The sequence below is a fragment of the Lonchura striata genome, chromosome 1A (assembly GCF_050655825.1).
Source record: "Lonchura striata isolate lonStrDom1 chromosome 1A, ASM5065582v1, whole genome shotgun sequence".
NCBI lineage: Eukaryota > Metazoa > Chordata > Aves > Passeriformes > Estrildidae > Lonchura > Lonchura striata.
Genome location: NC_140741.1, coordinates 14,979,541 through 15,000,976, shown reverse-complemented (window position 1 = coordinate 15,000,976; position 21,436 = coordinate 14,979,541). Strand labels below are relative to the sequence as shown.

At 47.6% G+C, this 21,436-nt stretch overlaps 1 protein-coding gene across 1 annotated transcript in view; it reads left to right on the top strand.

Annotated features, from left to right (window-relative positions):
- The first annotated feature begins 1,612 nt into the window (after positions 1-1,612).
- Positions 1,613-21,436, top strand: part of LOC110472974 (sodium- and chloride-dependent GABA transporter 1) — a 36,318-nt gene continuing 16,494 nt past the window's right edge. Inside the window, exons 1-9 of the mRNA XM_021535179.3 lie at positions 1,613-7,881; positions 12,689-12,820; positions 13,509-13,609; positions 16,139-16,248; positions 16,629-16,761; positions 17,951-18,085; positions 19,527-19,630; positions 19,913-20,037; positions 20,718-20,830. Of these exons, the coding sequence (XP_021390854.1) occupies positions 7,641-7,881; positions 12,689-12,820; positions 13,509-13,609; positions 16,139-16,248; positions 16,629-16,761; positions 17,951-18,085; positions 19,527-19,630; positions 19,913-20,037; positions 20,718-20,830 (1,194 nt within the window). The 5' untranslated portion in view covers positions 1,613-7,640. The remainder of the gene's footprint in view (positions 7,882-12,688; positions 12,821-13,508; positions 13,610-16,138; positions 16,249-16,628; positions 16,762-17,950; positions 18,086-19,526; positions 19,631-19,912; positions 20,038-20,717; positions 20,831-21,436) is intronic.

Sequence of the window (21,436 nt, the reverse complement as noted above, 5' to 3'; positions counted from 1 at the left end):
TGCTCCCTATCTCCCATAAGTACTTCTTCAGCTGCAGTCTGGATACCAAAGTCTCCTCAGTTTGCTGGTGACCTTGCTGTGATTCTGCCAGCACCTGGTAGAGACCTCCAGTACATTTAATTTTGGTTCTCTCCCCTCCAAGAGAAGCTCTGCAAGAGTTTGGGATTTTGTTGTGTGGAGAACAAAAGCCAGGTTGAAGACATGCAGCTGGAAATGCATCTTCTTATGAAGAAACTTAATGGGCACATGGAACAAGCAACTAATGTCCTTATACTGCAGGTGAACACCCCTACGACACTGAGTCCTGTTTGCTGGGGATAGAGCAAGTGGGTGTTGTGTCTGGCCCCTGTGGAGATGCTCATGTGGCTGTTCCTGGTGCTGGAGGGCCAGGGTCTGCATCCTGGTATGGTCTGGCTGTGTGGGATGTGACTTGAGTCTTCAGCCAAGGCAACAGGGACAGGGACAACAACCTTTCCTTCCTCCACTTTATCTCCTGATCACAAGTCCTGACAGAAGAGCTGCTCCTTTTCCACTGCTCTATGGAGCTTAGCAAAAGAAGTGAGGCTAGGAGAAGATCTGAATGTTAAATTGGTAGACATAATGCCCAGCTAGTTGCAGGTTGATCCTGGAGAGCAGGGGATGGTGCTCTGGGTAATGAGCATGTTCTCCAGGTTGTTTTGAGGAAAACCTCAGCCAAGGACCTGGAGGCTACCAATGCTCTTGCAAGGCTCCTGCTAAGGCAGTTGGCACTGCTGTTCTCTATTTTTCACCCCCAAAGAAGCCATGTGATCAAAGGGAGCCTTGTAGCAGCCTGAGGGTTCTGGAGCATGATTATCTCTCTGGTTTCATGAGAAGAACAAAGAGTTTGGCATCTGAGAATGAACACAGATTTTCTCTTGCTTGGCCATGCTGCAGCAGGCAAACAATGTTGTGGTCTCCATGGTGAGGCTCTAGTCTTTTTGGAGTCTTTTTTATACTTGTGCCAGAGTCGTGACAGGCACATTCACAGGTGCCATGTTCTGAATGAGGTGCTTGGTAGCTGCTGTGACCCTGCCCAGAAGGAGCAGGGGGAAGGTCTTAGATTTTCTCATTCTTTTCCTATCTACCTTCCTCCTTGTGCTGTCATCTGAATGCAGTAGCAGAAATTTGTTGGGGCAGTGCAGGGTTTTCACCTGCCCTGCTCGCCTTACTCCAAGGCCAGCAGGTGCTGGTCAGTGTGGAGCAGGCTGAACTTGTCTGTGCCATGTGGATGGGTCATTTCCCAGTCTGAGCTTCTCAGCCCCAGGGACAGCCAGTCCTTTACTCTTCTGCCACACAAGGTGAGAAGAGATTGCTCCCTGGCAACTTAAAGCAGACCCTGGATCACTCTCATGCTTGTTTCCGATCTTTCCTGCACAATTCTTTTCCTTATTCAATTTTATCTTTATTAAATTGTGGCAATGAAGTCCAAGGTGACTTTAGTGTGTCTGCCATTACTTTTCTTTGCAACAAAATTTTGCCCAATCTGCTTTGTTCAATGACTTCATTTAAAAAAAGGAGCAAAAACTAAATAAAACCCAAACAAACAAAAAACCCCAAACAACAAACAAACAAACCACCCCCCCCCAAAAAAAAACAACCAACCAAACAACAAAAAGACACAAAAAACCCCCAAAGCATACTAAGACAAATACAGCAAATAACCACTGACATCACTTGCACTATCTCTGGAGCTGCATCAAATCCAGCTTTATGTGTATGAAGTTATGATTTCTTCCCCCTCATGCACTGCACAGCCATGGCTTTTGCACAGCACTGATGAGTCCTTGTAAGACAGGTCAGTTTACCCCTGGGAATGCCAAAGTCTCACCCAGGATGTTGCTTCAAATCAGGATTTAAGCTAAAATCTTGGCTCAGAGGCAGAGTTTTGGTGAGGTAGTAGCCAGTGAACAGTAACTCAGGCCCCATTGACCAAGCTGTGACCGTGCAACCTCTCTGGAGAAAAGAGAGAAGGGATCAATGTGGATGCCTGTCCACATTCTGGTGGCCGTGCCTGGACACCACTCTGGGCTGTCACGAACAGGCACAGGAGGTATAAAGCAAGCGAGAAATTCCATCTGAAACTGCCTTCTCTATGTCCATTCTAGGCATTTCTGCCCCACTGATGTTCTCATTGAAGGCTCTGGGAAGGTTTTTTCCATCAGCCTCTCTGGAGTGGGACTGTGCCTTACCAAGGAACAAAGCAAGTCACCCCAACACCCTTCTTCTGGAGGAGCACTAACCTGCAGCTCTTCTTTCCCTCCATTCCCTACTTCCTAAGGAACTTCTGTGAGAGCTGTGCTCTTTTTTCATGCACAGGTGAAACTCAACAGTGAACCAAAAAAGTAACTGGGGTTGGAATCAGACAGATGGGTCTTTGCAGAATAATGCTGGGCTAAAAATGTCCGTGTTTCTTCAGGCAGGGCAAAGGAGTAATGCATCAAAAACTACGAACGTCATGAAACTGGCACCCCAGCGTAAGAGGTTGCATATAGAAGAAAAGAAAACCACTTTTAAATTTAATCAAGACATTTAAAATAAGCAGAAATAGGCCTTTAATCTTTTTAATGCTGTACTTTCACTGAGGAGGATGGAGACAGGGATGCCTCCCTATTTGGAAATGTGCAGTCTGCTCAGATGCTGCCATAAGGGAGCAGGATGTGGCCTGGCCTTGATCCTTGTGGTACTGTGGTGGCTCAGACTGGGTCAGGACAGTCTGATAGGGCCAAAAAAGAGTCCTGCCATCTCTCTGCTTCCTGAAGAAGCTTCTCAGGGATCAGGATGAGTTTTAAGTGAGAGAATTAAATGGTTCAGAGGCTGCATCATTTGCATTTTCTGAAAAAGGCACGAACCCCTGCTTTCCTTAGGGACAGTGTTAAGGTGATGGCAGAAGTGGTGAGTGAAGCACAGCCTGTGGCCAGGAGCAGGACCTAACCTTGCCTTCCCCTGTGGGGTGAGGAGCCAGAGGAAATTCAAGTGGGCATCTGAAGACAGGTTGTTGCAATAGTTGGCTGCATTCCTCCTGCATGTATAACACAAAAATGAAGGTGCCCCATGGCAAAGCAATGGCATGGCAGGATGCAGTCAGTCCCAGCAGCTCCAAAAACTTTTCAAGGGCTGTAAGGTACTCACATAGCCCTCCTGGGATCATAGCTGGGGGTTGAAAGATGTGTCCTTGCTTCATGTGAAAGTCCCATGGTTTATGAAATGCTGCTCATGCCCCGATTGCCCCTTCTTCTCATCTGGATAAAGTTGTGGTGTTGTGCCAACCTCACCTGCCACATTATTAAGAGTGATGTGGGCTGCTGGTGGAAGAGGCATATTGGAGAGCAGCTGCAGGTCAGACCCAGGTATCAGCAACCCAAATCATATGCAAGAAGATGGAAAGGGGGTGGAACTGCAGGCCACTCAGAAGCTGCATCACCTAGGAGATGTAATTTACTTTTTTCTCACATCCTCTGTGAGTGCTGACTTCTCCAACCAAGCAATCATCTGTCTTCAGGGGAAAGGACATGAAATGTTAGGTGACTGCAGTGGCACCTCTTGGGCAGCATGCAGAGAGGGCTGTGAAGCATGAGCCCTGTCTGCCTCTCCCAGCTGGACAGGACTGTGATGCTCCAGCCCTGAGTGGACTCCATGTGGGGCCAGCACTCTGCCAGAATCCTCAGGCTCCCACAGGGAGCTTTCCCCCAGACTCTTCAGCTTTCTCAGATGCAGGAAGCTCCAGCATATACTGCTGCTGCAGTGAGCAGAAAATCAGCTGAGAGTCTGCTGTGCCCTGATCGGCCAGTCACGGCTCGAAATGAGACACATGAGCCTTGGGGCTACTTGGCTGTCATTAAAATGGTGTGGATGGAAGGACAAGTCTAATTGACTAAACAACAGCCTGCACTGTGTAATTAAACTAATTGTGGCTCTACCTGCATGGGTCAGAAGTCATTTGTATGTCTGTTAAATCACTGACAAATAAGGGGTGGGGAGGTGTGTGAAAGTATTTCTTACATATGTTTCCATAGGTCATTTTTCTGTTTCATTTTGGGCAATTTTATACCCTTGAAATTTTTGGTTTCTGTCAAATTTGAGAGGATTGCTAATATTTGATGCTGAAGCAAGGGAAAGTAAAAAGGTCACTGTTGTTAGCAACAGTGTTTCAGGAGGCAGAGTTTCAAGTGGTGGCAATACTTTCTCAGTATTCGCTTTTCTGAAGCAAAATCCCTCAAAAAAAAAGACAGTCTGTTTGCCAGAATGCATTTCAGTCTGGCTCTGCATCCACTGGGGAAAAGGCAATTGTTTTTATTGAGCAGCAGACCAGGACTTTTACACGACTAGGTGAAACACAAGTCACTCCTTTACTGCCAGGAATCTATGGCATTAGCTTTCACGGATTGCTTGGAAAGCTCTCATTCAACTTCTTCCAATGGTGCATTTGTAAGACGTTGAATGAAAAACCTGCTCTAGTATCATGTTGAAGCTTTGACCTTGTTTTCAAGTCCTTGCAAAATAGAGTCACCTCCATCTTGTAGCTCTGCTCTTATTGATCATTTTGAGTCCTTCAGGCATTTTGTTGTGCCCAAAGCACCGTGTGCTTTTCAGAACAAATAATCTGACATGACAGAGAGCTGCTGAACTGACTGCTCTCTCTGTGCTGTCAGCACAGGACAAAGCTTTGTGTTTGTGCTAGAGGAGACCTGTGTGGATAAGTGGAGGGGCTAACATTTTGTTCTTGTGGGACCTCTTGTTCAGTATGTGAGCAACACAGGAGTCAAACACTTCATCTGGGGTGGCTGATGTCTCTGTTTTTGCTGGTTTGGGGAAGGATATGGCACATCTGGGCTGTGGGACATGCACAAGTCCTTCTGTCCTAATCATCCATCACTGCAGAGAGACAGGACAGTAGGTGGGATGGATCCTCAGCAGGACCCTCTTGCCTGTTTTTCTATTTCTTGACTGTGAAGAAACCTCTATAAATGTAGCTTACTCTTTCTGAGCTGGAGATGAAGGACCTCACTTTTCAGGCAAGAAGAAATTGCCAGTGTGGTCTGCTGCTCCTTTATCATCTTACCCCAAGTCTAGGAAATATGAGGTGTGACCATCTAGCTGCAGTATCACCACAGAACTGTGGCAACAGGAACAGGGAAAGAGCACAGGGAGAGCAGGATATAGAAATACTTTTTAAAGACAGCAGCTTAGCTTCTGTTTTTTGTCTACTGAAGAAAAAAGTGAGTCTAAATGGCTTTTGCTGTGTCCAATTTGTTATGTCTCCAGGCATAGCTTATTACCCTGACTTAGCCCAGCTACGAGTTCTTCCCAAGGGTTTTGGTGCTATTTTTTCTCTTCTGATTTATAAATTTTCTTTATGTTACTTTCCTCCTACATGTTCTGTATAATCTTTTTCTCCCTGCCTTAGTAAGGAGCCATCACAAAGTGTAGGACAGAAATGGGATCTGTCAGCCAAAGCCTCTGAGTGTCCCACAATGGTCTCTTCTGGCATCTGCCTCATGGGCTATGTGAAATGGTCTCTTCTCTCCATTTTCATGCTGCCACTTACTGCTGGGCTTACTCAACCATCCTGGGGCTAGAGGAGTGAGGGTGAGGCTTGGTGTGGGCTACACAGCTCAGGTAGTTTGGTAACAGACTTTGTCCCACAGCAACGGGATTTCTGGTTTCTCCACTGATTTATCAGAAGGAATTACAGTTATTTCCTGGTTCAGCCATTCCCTTCACAGTTGATAGACTTTTTCTAACCTCAGTGATGAATTCTGTGGGGGAACAAAATCCACCTGCTGTAATCATGGGATGCCTACTGTAGTAGTAAGGAGTGCCTTACTGTCATAAGCAGGAGTGATACTGCCATTGGGCCTGGACTTAGGAGACCATCTCTATCCATTACACTTTAGAAACGCTAGTTAATGAGTCCCCCAAACATCCCATGGGACTAATGAGTACTGTTTCTTTATGAGAGTAGACTGCCAAGTCTAGTAAGAAGCTCAAGCAAAGTCAGCTTTAATTGCTAGAGCTGACACTTCTTAACAGCATTTATTTATTTCCTGGTATACTAATTTTGTTTTTCTTTTTGTTTGTTTGTTTGTTTTCCAATGTTTGCATCTATTAATGTTTTGTCAACAGACTACTCTGGGAGATTGTAGCACTGACCACACTCAGGACTCTTGGTGAGGATTAAATTTGTCTCTGTAAAATGTGCTGAGAAGTGGGTGAGAGCAAATCCCATGCCAGTCGTGTCTTCTGTGCTGGCTGAGGGCCAATGCTGATGGGAGAGGATAAAACCAGGAAACGTAAAGAGTGTTATTTCCTTGGAAGAGTCCCTTAACCTCCAACAACGTCCAGCTCAAGATTTTGCAGAATTGCAGTAGTAGATTCTGGTGGATTTTCCTTCCATTATTTATCCCCTTAATTTCATCTTCTAAAGTCATATAAACTCAGCATCCAGCATGTCCTGCAGTGGGGAGTCTTGCTCCATAGCTGTACATTTTCTGGAATATCACCTCTTCCTCTTTTTGAATATACTACCTGCTGGTCATGGTTTAATCCCTTGTAGTTCTTGTGTCAGAAATGGTGAATACTTAGAACGGTGTATTCTATGACACTGATACATTTCTAGGCCCCTGCCAGCTACCTCTTCCAAAGAATGGATCCTGTTTGATTTATACTCTCTTCACATGGAAGTTACTCCACACTTTTAATCAGCCTTTTGGCTCTCTTCCATACCTTTTTCTGACTTTGCAATAGCTTGTGTGACAGAAAAAGAGAACTGCACTTATTTTTCAAGACACAAGAGCAACATTGGGTTAGACACAGGTGTAGTAACATAGCTTGCTCTTGCTCTCTTTCAAACTGTTTTGATGTGATGGTTATATACTTCTTAGGAACTAAAATCAATGCAGGTATCAACTAAATTTTTTAGTCAGACTTATGCAATTAATCATCATGACTTTGGAGTCCTGACTTAATGGGATTTCAGTAGTGCACAGGCTAGCTCTAGTCACAATGAGCACAAGCTGGGGATTACAGTACCACATGCAACACGGTGTACAGGGAGGAGCTGAGCAATTGCCTTGCCATATGCTGCAGGTGCACAGCTGTCGACACGACTGTGTTGCTGCTGTGGTGAGGGATAAATGCATGGGATTTCCAAGTGGAGCACATCCATAGAAGAGGTGCTGCTGCAAAGCTGTCTTTGGCTGGCTGGGCCATACAAACTCTCAGATGGCTCTGTGACTGCTGCACTCAGTTTTGGACCCCAGACCTGGGAGGTCTGGCACCTTCATCATGCCCTCCTCCACTGTCACTCACACAAGACAGATATATTTCTGTGCTGTGAGGTGGGTCACCCACAACCTGTGGTTTTGCTGCATGCCTACTGGTCCCGAAACTTTTCCTGCAGAGCACTGGGATGAGAAGCAGATAAGATGAGAGTTGAGAGATTTGTTATGTATTGGTAACAAGCAAGTCTGACACACTACATTGACCCAGGACACCTTCTCTCCTTTCTCACCAGGACCTTTGCCCAGTCCTTCCCATCTTGTATTCTCGTGGCCAGGGCAGAAACTGCCTTTCCTGCTCCTCCAGCCCCTCAGCAAGAGTGGACATACTTCTGAGTCACCATGGGCAAGATGGACAACACTTCCGTGGAGCTGAGCTCTCCCTCTGAGGTGAAGCAGGCAGCCCTGGAGGAGCCAGAGCCCATCAGCCCTGAGGTTGTGAGCACCAAGAAGAAGAAGAAGGAGATCCCAGACAGAGGTTCCTGGAAGGGGAAATTTGACTTCTTGCTGTCCTGTGTGGGCTATGCTATTGGTCTGGGCAACGTCTGGCGCTTCCCTTATCTCTGTGGCAAAAATGGAGGAGGTGAGAGAAATGCACAATGAGCAGCCTTGTACCTGAGCAGGTTTTGGCTAGGTGTGGGTCTGGGCAAATGGGTGGTCCTGAGTTATTAAATTGTTCGGAGGCAAGTTTCCATGATCTGTGGGCTTTACTAGCAATTGCAGGCTGGGAAGAAGCAGTCCAAAGAAATAAAACAAGCAGTTTGAGTTCTGTCATGCTTGTGCAGTCCAAATTTGCAGGGCTAAAAAAAAAAAAAAAAGAAGCATGTAGGAACTAATTTAGTTACAGGGAGAGCTATGCACAAATAGGGGCACCTCCAGAGAAACCAGTTTACATCTGTTAAATGTTGGCTTCTCCTCAGTCTAGCATATTCTCAAGGGAATTCTCCCTGCTCAGCTACAGAATTTCTGCACATCTTGGATCAAATCAGAAAACACACTTCTGTGCCTCAGCTCCCCTCTGAAATGGTGCTCTTTCTTCTATCTTGTCAGGGAGATGCTTTTGTGGAGGGGAGTACAGGCAAGTGTCAGTAGAGCAGAGGCTCTTTCTTCTCACTCCATGCTGAACTCTCCCATTGCTTGTGCCTGTTACTAAAACAGCCTTCCTTCTCCCCTTTGAAGAGCTGCTCCCTTCCTTGAACCATTTAACAGACTTCCCACATAAGTCCAACTCCTTTTCCTCAGATTTAAGGCTGTATATATAATTTTAGGGTTTGCCTGCTAGTCCTCCCACATTGCTCTTTGCTTCCCTCTTAGCTCTTCCTGGCCTGGAGTCCCCATCCCAAGTAACACACTCATTCATGCTGCTCTGAGGGTGTCTTCTCAAATTCCTTCTCCATGTCTTTTTTGTTTTTCTTTTGCCTGCGGCTCTCATAACTTCTCATATCACCAACCCATTTCTGCTGTTGCAAGCAGTATAGGATGCTCTTCTCCTCCAACCCTGGAAAAGAGGAGAAGGGTCTTGTTCCCTGAAGCAATGTCCATTTAACTTCATGACATTTAAGGGTATCTAGGCCCTTTCTCTGAAGCATGTGGAGTGAGTGCCAGCAGGAAACCAGAAAGTTAACAATTTCACCAGGAAGATTTCTAACTGACCATGTTGTTTTCACAGAATTGTAGAATCACAGGATGGTCAGGTTTGGAAAGGACCCTAAAGATCAGCCAGTTCCAAACCCACTGCCAAGGGCAGGGACACCTTCCACTAGATTGCTCAAAGCCACATCCAACCTGGCCATGAACACTTTCAGAGATGGGGCATCCACAGCTTTGGGTTTTGTGGAGAGGTGGAAATGCACAGCTGAGCTGAGTGAGGTTTATGGGAACACCCAGGCCTGCCCTGGGGAGCCTGTGCCACCCATGCCAGAGCCACAGTGCAGGTTTGTCATCTTTGGCCACACTCTGACTGCCTGCTCTCCTCCTAGAACATCTACCCGTGGTTAGGTCCCAGCACTGGTTGTTAGCCAGCATCTCCCGTGTGGTTGCTGTGTCAAGTCTCACACCAGCTCTGTGCTGCCCGTGACTGTCTCCTCACACAGAAAGGTGCAGATGACAACGCCTGTAATTAGATGAAGCTAAAATCAATCCTACATGTAAAGTCAGCTGAGAACCTAGGACGGAGGGTGCTGTAGAGGTGTGGAGCGCTATTATTCGCATTAGCAATGGCACACGGGGTGATCTGCCCTGACAGCTGCGGGCACGCAGAGGGAGCCGCCGGCTGCGGGCAGAAACGCCAGGCAGACGAAATGCGGGAATCGATTCCTGGCCGCTCCCAACACCCTGCCTCCCCTGCCGCTTGGTGCCGTTCGTGGCAGCCTGGATAGCTCCGTCTTGTCGCCCTGCCGGCAGCGGCTGCTGGCAGGCCCAGGAGGGGCGAGCGGAGCCGCCGCGGGGCCGGCGCGGGGCCGGTGCGGGGCCGGTGCGGGGCCGGTGCGGGGCCGGTGCGGGGCCGGCGCGGAGCCGCCGCGGAGCCGCCGCGGGGCCGGTGCGGGGCCGGTGCGGGGCCGCCGCGGGGCCGCCGCGGAGCCGGCGCGGGGCCGGTGCGGGGCCGGTGCGGAGCCGGTGCGGAGCCGCCGCGGAGCCGCCGCGGAGCCGCGCCGAGGCGGAGCTGACGCACGGAAGCGTCACCGGGGCTGGAGCGGAGCGGCGGGGGCGCACGGCAGCTCCTTCGCAAGCGGGTGGGCACCGCCTCGGCTCTGCCTGCACGGAGGCGCCTCCGGAGCACGGCAGACTGGGGGTGGAACGCTAATTTTAGCGTTCCGCGTGTGCGCCGCTCAGAGCGCGGTCGTGTGGGCTGCTTCCATTACGCACAGGCAAATTGAACTGAATCGAAATATTGTCGTCTCGCTTACCGCTGTCGCATTGCATCGGCTCACGGCTGGCTTGCTCGGCGCAGGGAGCCCAGGGCACGGCAGCCCAGCGCTCGGCCCATCCGCTGCGGGGTGCAGGCTTCACCCAAAGGGATGCCTGGGCTCCCTGCTGGCCCTGCACGCAGCTGGATATGCCTAGCTGTGCCCGTGGCTCCAGCCTCTACACTCATCTATAACCTTATACAGTCCCTCTGATCTCAGCAGAATTGTACCAGACTCCAAATTCACTCTGAATGCACTTGAGTACGTGCTAAAAAATGTTGTGAGATGCTAAGCTTGAATAACTTAAGAGAAAAACAATCCTTTAAATAAGCATCCCGCACTCCTCATTTGCATACTGAGACTCAAAGCAACAGAGTGTAACAGCTTGTAATGCTTTGATTCGTGGGCAGTGTTCCCTGCTTTAAGGATTAATTGTTGTTCCCTGCTGTAGGGCATTAGGAGCAGGCAGTTTTGGGGCTGCACAGTGTGCGCCAGGCGCTATTGATCCTTTCTTGCCTCCAAGGAAAAGTGCTCTGAGCAAGACCAGCATCATCACCTCTTTAACACCCATGGATCTGGAGACAAACTGAGACTTCCACAAGGTCATGCACAACCGTATTTTGTACTGGCCTGCAAAATTTAGATACAAATTTCAGAACTGATTTCCCATCTGACTTCACAGGACCTGGGGATATTATCCATGCCTGCTTGGGGACCTGGCCCTCCTGAGTGGCAGTGTCATTGCCAACAGCCTTCAGCTCGAGGAAGTGGTCTGGTTTCTAGATTTCCCACTATTCTTGAGAATCAAGCCAGGATAAAAGACCTGTGTCCAAAAATTTATTTGGTGGGTTTTTTTTTTTTTGTTCCACCCCCCCCCTCTCCCCCAAACAGTCTAATAAGATCTTTCACCTACAAACCTTCCTGACCTGCTGTAGATAAGAAGTGCAGGATCATCAGAGCTGCAGCCGAATTTCATTAATTGCTTTTACAGAAGCAAGGAAGAGACTTGCACTGCTGATAAGCTTGTCCTCCAAACTCCACAGCAGCAGGGTGTCAGCAGCCGTGTCCTCAGAGCAGACTCTGGCTTCCCACTGGGGCCTGGACCTTGCAGGCTGTGGTATCTAGTGAGCACACAGGGGAGGCTGCTGAGCAGGCACAGTGAGGCTCAAAGCTGTTCTTTCCTGTACATCAGGCTGCTGATGAAGCCAAGAACCCGCACTTCCACGCCAGCTTGTGATTCAGGTTCATGGTCACTGAGTTGCTGGCACAGAGAGTGTTTTCTCCCCACCACCCACTGCCAGCTCCTCTTGCATGCTGTCTTCCATGGACTTCCATGCCGAGTGCTGGCACCTGCCTCTCCCAGCTGGGTTCAGCTCCCTGCTTGGCAGGCAGATGTCCCCAGCTGGATGTCCCCTGAGCCAGCATCCCTGGCTGTGCCTGGCTGCTTCCCTGCCCTCAGAGAGCAGCTGCTGGAGCCTGGCTCTGCTGGGTGCAAGCTGGGTCACAGCTTTCCAGAGTGGCTTTGCTGGCTGGCTCCACGTCTGCTTTCCTACAATTATCTGGAGAAGAAGACTCAGACTGACAGCTCAGCCCTAAGGCTAGTGCAGGAATCAGAGCTGTCCTGAACACAGCCAGCCGTTTCTGGGCAAACTGGGTGTCCTCCCTCTGTTCCCAGTGAGCATCTTCTGCAAAAGTATGTCCTCCTCAGAAATGATGGCCCACTCCAGTACATGCATGAGAAGGATAAAAAATTTGCTTTGTCCCACAACCTATAAATCAGGATGACCTGAACTTGAACAGCCTTCCAATCACACAGCAAGGCTCTCCTATTCTGACTGCTCTTCTAAAAACTGGGTGCCAGTAATATCTCTAGTGAATGAGTGTTCTACCTCCTTTCTAGTGATGAGATGATTTCCACAGGGACATGGAGAAGAATAATATTTTTCACTAGGAATTTTAAGGGTAAAACTAAAGCACAGGCGGGGTGGTATATAGCACTGTTACAGGAGCCAATACAGTCTTGGTCACAGTTTTCTTAAAAGACTGAAACAGCTATTAACAAAGAAAGCAGTGACCAATGCCAGATATTCCTGTGCACTGTTCCCTCAAGAAGAAGAAGAATTGAAAGCTTCTTCAGGTAAGACAGAAAGCATCAACAAGTTTCCAATGTCAGTGTCCAAGCTTTTGGGGTTATTGTCAGATTTGGTTTAGCATTATCTAAACAAAGTGAGGCTGGCATTGTACAGCTAGTGATGCCAGTGTACATGTATACATGGTGCATACATACCCACAGTGATAAGGGAAAGGCAGCTGCCACCTCAGCGGGAGACTCACCGAACACATCAACTCTAGCTGCAAACTTTCACCTCTAGGAGAGGCTACTCCTCATCACATGGGAGCTGCAGAGCAAGAAACTGCAGAGCTGGAGACATTTCCTTCTTGATCAAAGAAGGAACTGCCTTATAACATTGCTCCTTCTTTCAGGGGCCTTCCTCATCCCCTATTTCCTGACACTAGTGTTTGCTGGGATTCCTCTCTTCCTGCTGGAAACTGCTCTGGGCCAGTATACCTCTGTTGGTGGACTAGGAGTCTGGAGATTAGCACCCATGTTCAAAGGTACTGTGCTGTATGTTTGTGACAGCAATGATACATAACTAGAGGCAAAACTCCGTTAATGGTTTGAAGGCAAATCAGCAAATCCCTGGGGGCTGGGATGGGGTGGCAGGTGAGGAGGGGCTGGGTTCCCCCTCTGTCTTTATCAAGCTGTCCTCGACCTCAATGTCTGCAGTCACTAACATCACTGTGCTCTGTTCAAGCAGTTTTGTGTGATGACAAGGGACTTTATGGATAATATAGACTGTGACAGAGAGGCTCTGGTTGCAGAAGACCCTTTGTTTTTCCAAGCCTCTCTACATATGCTTATTTTAATTGCATAAGATTGAAACTTGTTGCCATACTTGAAGTAACTGTTTTCTAGAAGCCAATGGTGGTTTAGAAACACCTTGGATGTGGGAAAGTACAATTCTGCCAGGGAAGTGACAAGATCCTGTTTTCATGGAGCTCTGTCCATAGAATACTGGTAGCACACTGAAAGCATTGCTTCCCCAGTGGAAATGGGTGGCTGAGAGACACGGGGGAATGAGCCTCCCTTGCTAACCAGCTCACTGTACAACTATAGCAAACTCTGTGTTGATGAGCTGATTCCCTTTTTCTCGTTTTCAAAAAAAACCCTTGCTGTGGTGCCCATGAACTCCCTTGGTTACTGGAGACCTGGATTAATGCTGCTCTCTGCCTTCATTTGCAGGCGTTGGACTGGCGGCTATGGTTCTGTCCTTCTGGCTGAACATCTACTACATTGTCATCATTGCCTGGGCTCTCTACTATCTCTTCAACTCCTTCACTGCGGTGAGTCACGGGCGTGTCTGCAGCATGGCATTGTCTGTGGTCTGTGTCCTCACTCTCACTTATGGGCAGTAGCTTCTTTATGACCCACAGGAATCACTAGCTGCTTGCCATTTGTGCAAAGAGCCCTTGTCAGCATCGTGCTACACCCTTTCTGAAGAGGTTCATCAGCCTTGGAGGCAGTTTTGTGGTGCTGATGGGTAGTGATGCTTGTCCTGTGGGGCAGATGGTCCTATCCCCTCTACAGGAACTGTTTCCCACTCACTTCAGTCTTTAAAATTCAGCCTGTGTTTTTGTTTTATTTCTTGGGCTGCTTGAATCTGAGCTGCACATTTCCAGATCTAGTTTTGTCAGGTTTTGTTACATCATGGTCTTATTTCTCAGGACTTAGTTCTTATCTTAATTAGTTCTGATTCATTTCTCTCTTGATAAATTATCTCCAAGGGATTTTTTTTTTTCTGCTGGGAAAATTATTCAGAAAGTATCTAGACATCTTGTGACTGCCCCTCAGTGTGTGCTTTGGTGTTATGGTTTATAGCGGGTTCCTCTTACATAGCAGGGCCTTCTACCATACAAGGTTAGAATCATACCCCATATTAACTTCTTGGTAGCTGAATTATTTATTTCAGCCCAGAAACTGGTAAGAGTTTCATTAATGTAACTCTCTGAGCAACCTGAAGCCTTAAAGGCATCAACCAAACCAGATATTTTAAAATGTCATTTAGATATAACCCTGAAATGCTATTGTGGACAATGTACATCCAGTTTTCCTTTTTGTTCCAGCAAAACTTCCAAGTATCTATCAAGACTTTTGCTGAATAATTTCATTTGGCATTCTCAACTGTGCTTCTACCACCAATACCGCCTATCACTGTAGGGTCCTGGATCTAGAACAAAATTATTGGCTGTGGGTGATTAGATGCACCCTCAGGGATTCCCAAATAAACAGAGGCCTTCCCCAAAGTAACCCATCCCAACTATACCCTGGGCAGAATGTTTATTAGGATAAGGCTTTGGTACATTCAGGTGTTACAGACCCAGGTGGTGACAGTGCTTGTATGTACATAGGCAGATCCAAGTGTTTGGCTCAAGACCTCTTCTTTTACGAGAGAAAATTATTCCAAATTCCCAAAAGGACTTGAGGTGCAAATGAAAAATCCAGGATGATGTCTGTCCCCTATCTCTCCTAAATTTAACTAAGAGTATTTTGAACTATAATAGGAGCCCAGCCTGCCTTCTGCAGTTGCTGTCCTCTGAAATTCAGAGGAAATGGAGAAGCAACAAACTGCCTCCCAGCCTGCCCCTCCTTGTGAGAGCTGTGCAGCTTCTCTACCATGCAGACATTGAAGAGCTGCTGTGCAGCACTGCTGAAGCTACTGCCTTTTCTTCAGTGCAGTTAGCAAGTCCTCAGTGAAATCACCAGGGGGGTGGCCACTGGAATGTCACCTCCACCCCTGCAGTAGTCACCATTCTGCCAGGATACCACATTTGATGATATCATCTGCTGGAGTGAACTGATTTAGATGGAGCAGTGAAGGCAGCACTAAAAGGCACTGATGGCACAAGGCTCTTAAAACACAGATAATACCTTTGAAGAGGTCTACATTCATGGAAGAATAGGGATGGATACAAACATCTTCTTAAAGCTTTGTTGAGCTGGAGCACCAGGACTTACCTGCAGAGGGAAATCACCCAGAGTAGCTGCTCTGAATTTATCTACACACACTGTGCTTGGGAAAAGAGGTAGCTGCTCATGGAGATGTATCCGAGCTGCTTTCCTCAGGCTGGTTCAGCCATGGCACCTTGTGGCCTGGGTGAGTTCCCCTGCACACTCACACAGCCCCTGGCACTGCTGCTTCACTGCCTGCAGTGCCAGAGCTGATCTAAGTCAGTAGTGTTGTGCTGCAGCACACTGCTACCCGCAGTGTAAACATCTCCCAGGAATTCCTTTGTGCTGCTCATTATCAGGGCAGTGGACAGCATGAAACAGCTACTGTCCTGAACAATTTTCTCCTGTGCTTGTGTTATAAAAGTCTGTTTTTGTAGACAACCCATTGCCCCCATTCTCAGGGCCATGCTGCTTTTTAAGCATTGAATTTGGTGTAAATGAAACATAAGAAACAAATCCCTGCTTATTCTTTCTGCAGTAAATTCTAGCCACTTGTTGAGTGAAGCTAGCAAAAAGCTGTAATGGTTATAAACACAGTATCCCTTGATAGTATTTTAATGTGTAGGTATTAATTATCAACAGTTAATTGGAAGTGGCTTTCTATGTGGGGAATTGCTAGCATTTTATTGAAGCTACAGTATTGCCCTAATCACATCATGATATTTTTTTTCCCGAAAATCCTTATCACAATTTATCATATTTTCAAAAATTCTTCTGTTATTTTGGCTACAAGGGCATGCCCATCCAGTGGAGCTGCCCATTACCTTTGCAAAAAAATTAAGGGGCTTCAGTTTAAAAGAAGCCAGATTTCACTTGGGAGATATCACATGGATGATAACCCTGCTGTCCTTGTGCTGGTGCAGGACCTGCCGTGGCAGACCTGTGGGAATGCCTGGAACACAGACCGCTGCTTCTCCAACTACTCCCTGAACGACACCACCAACCTCACCAGCGCTGTCACCGAGTTCTGGGAGTACGTGCCCAGCCTGCCTACACCAGGTTTCTCTCCCTCCCTGTGGTCACTGTTCCTGCCCACCAGGGCTGTGCCTGTGCCTATTGGCTCTGTTCCTTGGGCAGCTTTGGCAGAAGGGCATTACAGCCAGCCACTGGCCATGGTGGGCATGGGGTGCACTGTGCAGATGCAGGTCAGATGGACAGGCAGGCAAACAGTCTCTCCACCTCTCTTTGCCTCCCTTTTTCCCATCACAATGATCCTCAGTTCTCTCTAGGGATTTGTGGGTTCTCACACTTGTCTGCACCTGGCCCTTCACCCTCCAGCCACCTCTGGGAGCTCTTAATTCCTCTGCCCTTGATTGTGAGACTTCTTTCTAACACAGTGTCTCCCACCCTTAGGAGGAACATGCACCAGATGTCCGGAGGCCTGGGGGAGCCTGGCACCATCCGCTGGCCCCTGGCTGGCACGCTGGCCCTGGCCTGGCTGCTGGTCTACTTCTCCATCTGGAAAGGTGTGGAGTGGACAGGCAAGGTACAGTGTGAGGGCTGGGTCTTTTGGTGCTGCCTGTCACTGCTGCATCATCAAAATGTCCTCCAGACTCAATTTTATTTAAGTGTCTATAACTAAGGTACAGTATTTAGAGGCAAAATCACAGTAGATACTATTAAATTCCTGACATTTACCTTTCATGGCTGTAAAAATTGCTACGATGTTTATGATAATTTTCATTCTAACTGTAGAGAATAGCTCTTGCCTGTAAGGTCATGGGTCTGAGCATTCATTCTTTCTGGGAAGAGGCATTTTCAGAAATTACTTATATTTCCCAGTTTGGGACAGCCTTTTGAGAGAGCAAAGCTTCTTGTGACCTCCCACTTTTGACAATCACAATCTCTTAAATTGCCTCTGGTGGAAAAAAGCTCACCATCTCCTTTGAAAATTTCCCTGCTGCCCTTTTGATATTGATGGGAGACGTTCAGACAAGAAGCCCATTGTTATTCCCTGTGCAGTGTTCCAGGCTAGCACAGCAGAAAGGTGATTGCTTTGTTTAGTGAAACAGCAGTGCTGAGATGCTGGGATGTGTTATTTAGAGCACAGCATGGTACAGCAGGACACTATTATGAAAGAAATAATCTAGAGGAGAGATCAGAAAGAAGCACTTCAGGGGTAGGTCACCCAAGCTGTTAACTTCCCCACTGGCTCTCAAACAGGCTTTAGCTACGCAGCCACAGCAAAGCCCTGGTGATTACTGGTGTGGGCCCTGTGATGAGGGATGGCACATATCTGTGAGATACTGAAACAGTGCTGAAAAGAAAGCAGTGGAGTCAAGACAATTTGTTTTGCTTGATGCATTGGTCTAGAGAAACACCAGCTTTAGTTCTGCAAAATAAGGATGTGATGACTTAAGGGGATTACTTCTGTGGACTAAAATTATCCCTGTGCAATTCTTTTAACTTTGGGCATTTCATCCAGCCTTCAGTCTGCTACTTTTGTGATTAGTGTGTCCTTATGTATCATTGGCAGGGAGAAACCTCAAAAAGCCAGAAACGTTACTAGCATGGGAATGGGGGACAGAAAATGCAAGGAAATGCTTCTGCAAATGGCTGTGCTTGGGAACCTGTCCCCCTCCCAGGTGAACCTGCCAGACTCAATGACACCATGGGCAGGAAAGGTCCTGCGCACTGGTGGGCTGATGGCTTCTCTCCCATGGTGTCTTTTTCAGGTGGTGTATTTCTCAGCCACCTACCCCTACTTCATGCTTTTCATCCTATTGTTCCGGGGAGTCACGCTGCCAGGAGCCAAGGAGGGGATTCTTTTCTACCTCACACCTGACTTCAGGAAGCTCTCTGACTCTGAGGTTTGTAGCCTAGTGAGGAAAGCTCTTATCTCCCAGCTGTCTCTGCATTAGGCTTCCCCAGGCACTTCCCATGAATATTTTAAGTACTTAAACAAACTCTGGAATAACCCTGTCCAAGTATTCATGACCCATGTCTCGTAGGCTGAGTCAAAACTGAGGAAAAGTTCCTTCATGGGTGGAAATCTGTGCAGCAGCTCTGCTGTACTCAAGCAGTGATATCCACAGGGTATGGGGAGTCAGAAGTTATCCTGACAAAGGGACCTGCCCTCTGGGCTGGGAATGTCTCATTTCAATGGCTGTCCTAGGGCTGCTGGTCTGGTGATCCCAGAGAAAGGATGATGTGGTGCTGGCATGGGGGCCTCAGAAAGAGCACAAGCACAGCAGCACACAGCAGCAGTTTTTGGAAGTGTTTAAGTGATGAGTGGTGGCCAGTAATGTGTTCTTGGTCACTAGAAGCAGAGAGGAGACCCAGGAGGAGCAGGGATACTTGCAAAAATGAGGTTTTTCAGGATACACAGACTTTAGAACCATGGGAGTACTGCTGCTGAAAAATGCAAAGTCACCAGTCATGTGTGAGTGGGGACAGCTGGACATTTGTCACTTCCCATCGATGGTCCCAATGATCCCTCTTTCAGGACACTCTCTGTAACTATACGACCAACTGCATTGTCTCTAATGCAGAAAACAGGGTTCTCAAGACCAGAAAAGTTGTATAAATCCTACACAATTAAAAAACAAACAGTATGTCTTTTTTTCTTGAACTTTCTAAGATTTAATACCTTAAGGCACTGGGACCAGCTTTGCAAGCTGTCCTCTGCAGTTGTTTGCACAAACAACTCCACGTTGGAAAATCAAAGACACACTAGTGGAAGAGAAATGGAGGGTGTGAGAGAAGGATGTGGGTCTCTGAGTGGAGCAGCATCCCTTGGAGGCACATGTGCAAACACACACAGACAGACAATGCAAGAGTCCCTTCTGATCTGCATGGAACACTGTTCAGAAATGCAGGACCCTTCATCCATCTACATCCATCCCATTGAAGGGCTGGGGTTATATTTCTGATGCTGGGCCAGACTGCACTTTGATACACTTGACACATGGGTAGGATGCAGATTCCCTACCTTCCAGTATATAAAGAGCCCTACAGTAAAGCCCTGGAGAGGGACTTTTGATAAAGCCATGTAGTGATAGGACAAGAAGAATGGCTTTAAACTGAAAGAGAATAGCTTTATATTAGATATTAGTAAGAAACTCTTGACTGGGCCCTACTGACAGGGTTCCCTCAGGTCCTGGACACCCAAGTGGGCTGTGCATCCAAGCACACAGCTCCACAGTCTGCACCCAGTCCCCCTGCTAGCCCTGCACTGCGCTGCTGCAGGACACGCACATACAGCACTGAGTCCCCTTCTGCTGCACTCCTCTTCTGGCTCCTTCTCCACAGGTCTGGATGGACGCAGCCACACAGATCTTCTTCTCCTATGGCCTGGGGCTGGGCTCCCTCATTGCTCTGGGCAGCTACAACACTTTCCACAACAATGTCTACAGGTCGGTAGATTTTTTTCCATCCTCCTGTGTGGCTGGGGCTCCTCATGGGTGAGGCAGGGGGTTGTGATCTCTGCCATCCCCTTGCTGGCAACATGCAGCCTAGGGGACACACTGTGATCTCTTTAGAGGGGCGCCCTGCCTACAGGACACTTAGTATGCCTCCTGTGCTACCCGTCCAAAGCACAAGACCAGCTCTGCACAGGGCTTGGTCTTCTGTTTACCTCATTCTCTTGCACTGCAGGGACCTGCAGGTGGGGTTTTTTCTCTCTTTCTCTCTTCCAGAGACTCCATTATTGTCTGTTGTATAAACTCCACCACAAGCATATTTGCTGGATTTGTTATTTTCTCTATCATTGGTTTCATGTCTCACATCACAAAGAAGTCGGTGTCAGAGCTGGCCTCCTCAGGTAAGCAGAAACCCAGGTTCAAATGCAACAGCAACCTGTGAGAACCATTTGTGTGGGGTGCCCTTGCTTCTTTCCTGGCTAGGTGTGCTGAAGTTTTATTTTGCTGTAGTGAAATATTTAGCCCATTTGCTGTCTGAAAATTTCCTATGCAGAATAGATGCTACCTATGTTTTCAGTAGATGTGATCAAAATTTGGAGTCCCTTTTTCATGCAAAATCTTGAGACTGTGATCTCAGAATAATTTTTTAACCAAGATGGGACTGTGTCTTTCTGCACAAATACATATTTTGAAATTGCTGTCTTTCCAGAGAAAGCTTTTATCTCAAGAAACAGCATTTTGCGGTGGGAAGGAAAAATAAAAGGCACCCAGGAAAGTTATAACCAGCTGTGAATACCAGTTTATTTTTCTAGCACAGTGCTCCAGCTCCATTTGGTTGCAATAATTTGATTACTTACTTGCAGGACTTGTTTCTCCAATCCTGCCTCCCCATCTTGCCCCTATGCCTCCCACCAAGCTGGTGGGTCACAGGCACAAAGGCACAGGTATTCCTAGCTCCTACATGAAAACTCCGGAGTTCTCTGCTGTCATTTTTGTATCTTTATTTAACTGTGGCACTTAGCTCAGACTTCCCATCAAATAGTTTGTAAACATGAGCTCATCCCCCTTTTCATTACTGCAGGGCCTGGACTGGCTTTCCTCGCCTACCCGCAGGTTGTCACACAGTTGCCCTTGTCCCCACTCTGGTCAATCCTCTTCTTCTCCATGCTGATGATGCTGGGTCTGGACAGTCAGGTGAGACAACTCAGGGACAAAGTGGAGGAAGATACAAAAATGTCTTCAGGTACAATTGTGATGTTCCCTTCTGCACTTGGGACAGTGCTGAGTAGAGTGGATTTTTACTCTCTTAAGGTGTGAGGGCTGTGCTTTCCTGCAGCATTTTGGCATTGTTGTTGATGCCAACAACAATGCACCCTGAGCAGAGCTGCAGCTCCCTGGCCTGGTCCATAGGTTAGCAGGGACAGATCCTAGCAAAAGGAAGGAGTCATGCCTTGGAAAAGGCTGGTGCCTGGCTACCCTGACTGCTTTGCCATCTTACCTGATGGCGAAGTTTTACAAGATACTTGAGGGGGAAGAAGTTAGATGTAGCAAAAGGGCTCTACCCTGCCCCCTCAGAGCCCTCACAAAACAAATCAAATGCAGTATCTCTGCATTTTTACAAGTGGTGATAGGATTTTTTATGATAATTCAGCATAAAAGTAACGACCCAGTGAAGCAGTGAATTGCAGCATACCTTCCTTCTGAGTGTATCAAAATCAAAGGCTCCTGCAAAAACCTGCACTTGGTCTGTCATATCTGCCCTTGTTCCCCCATGCTCTTCTCTTGCAGCACAAACCACCG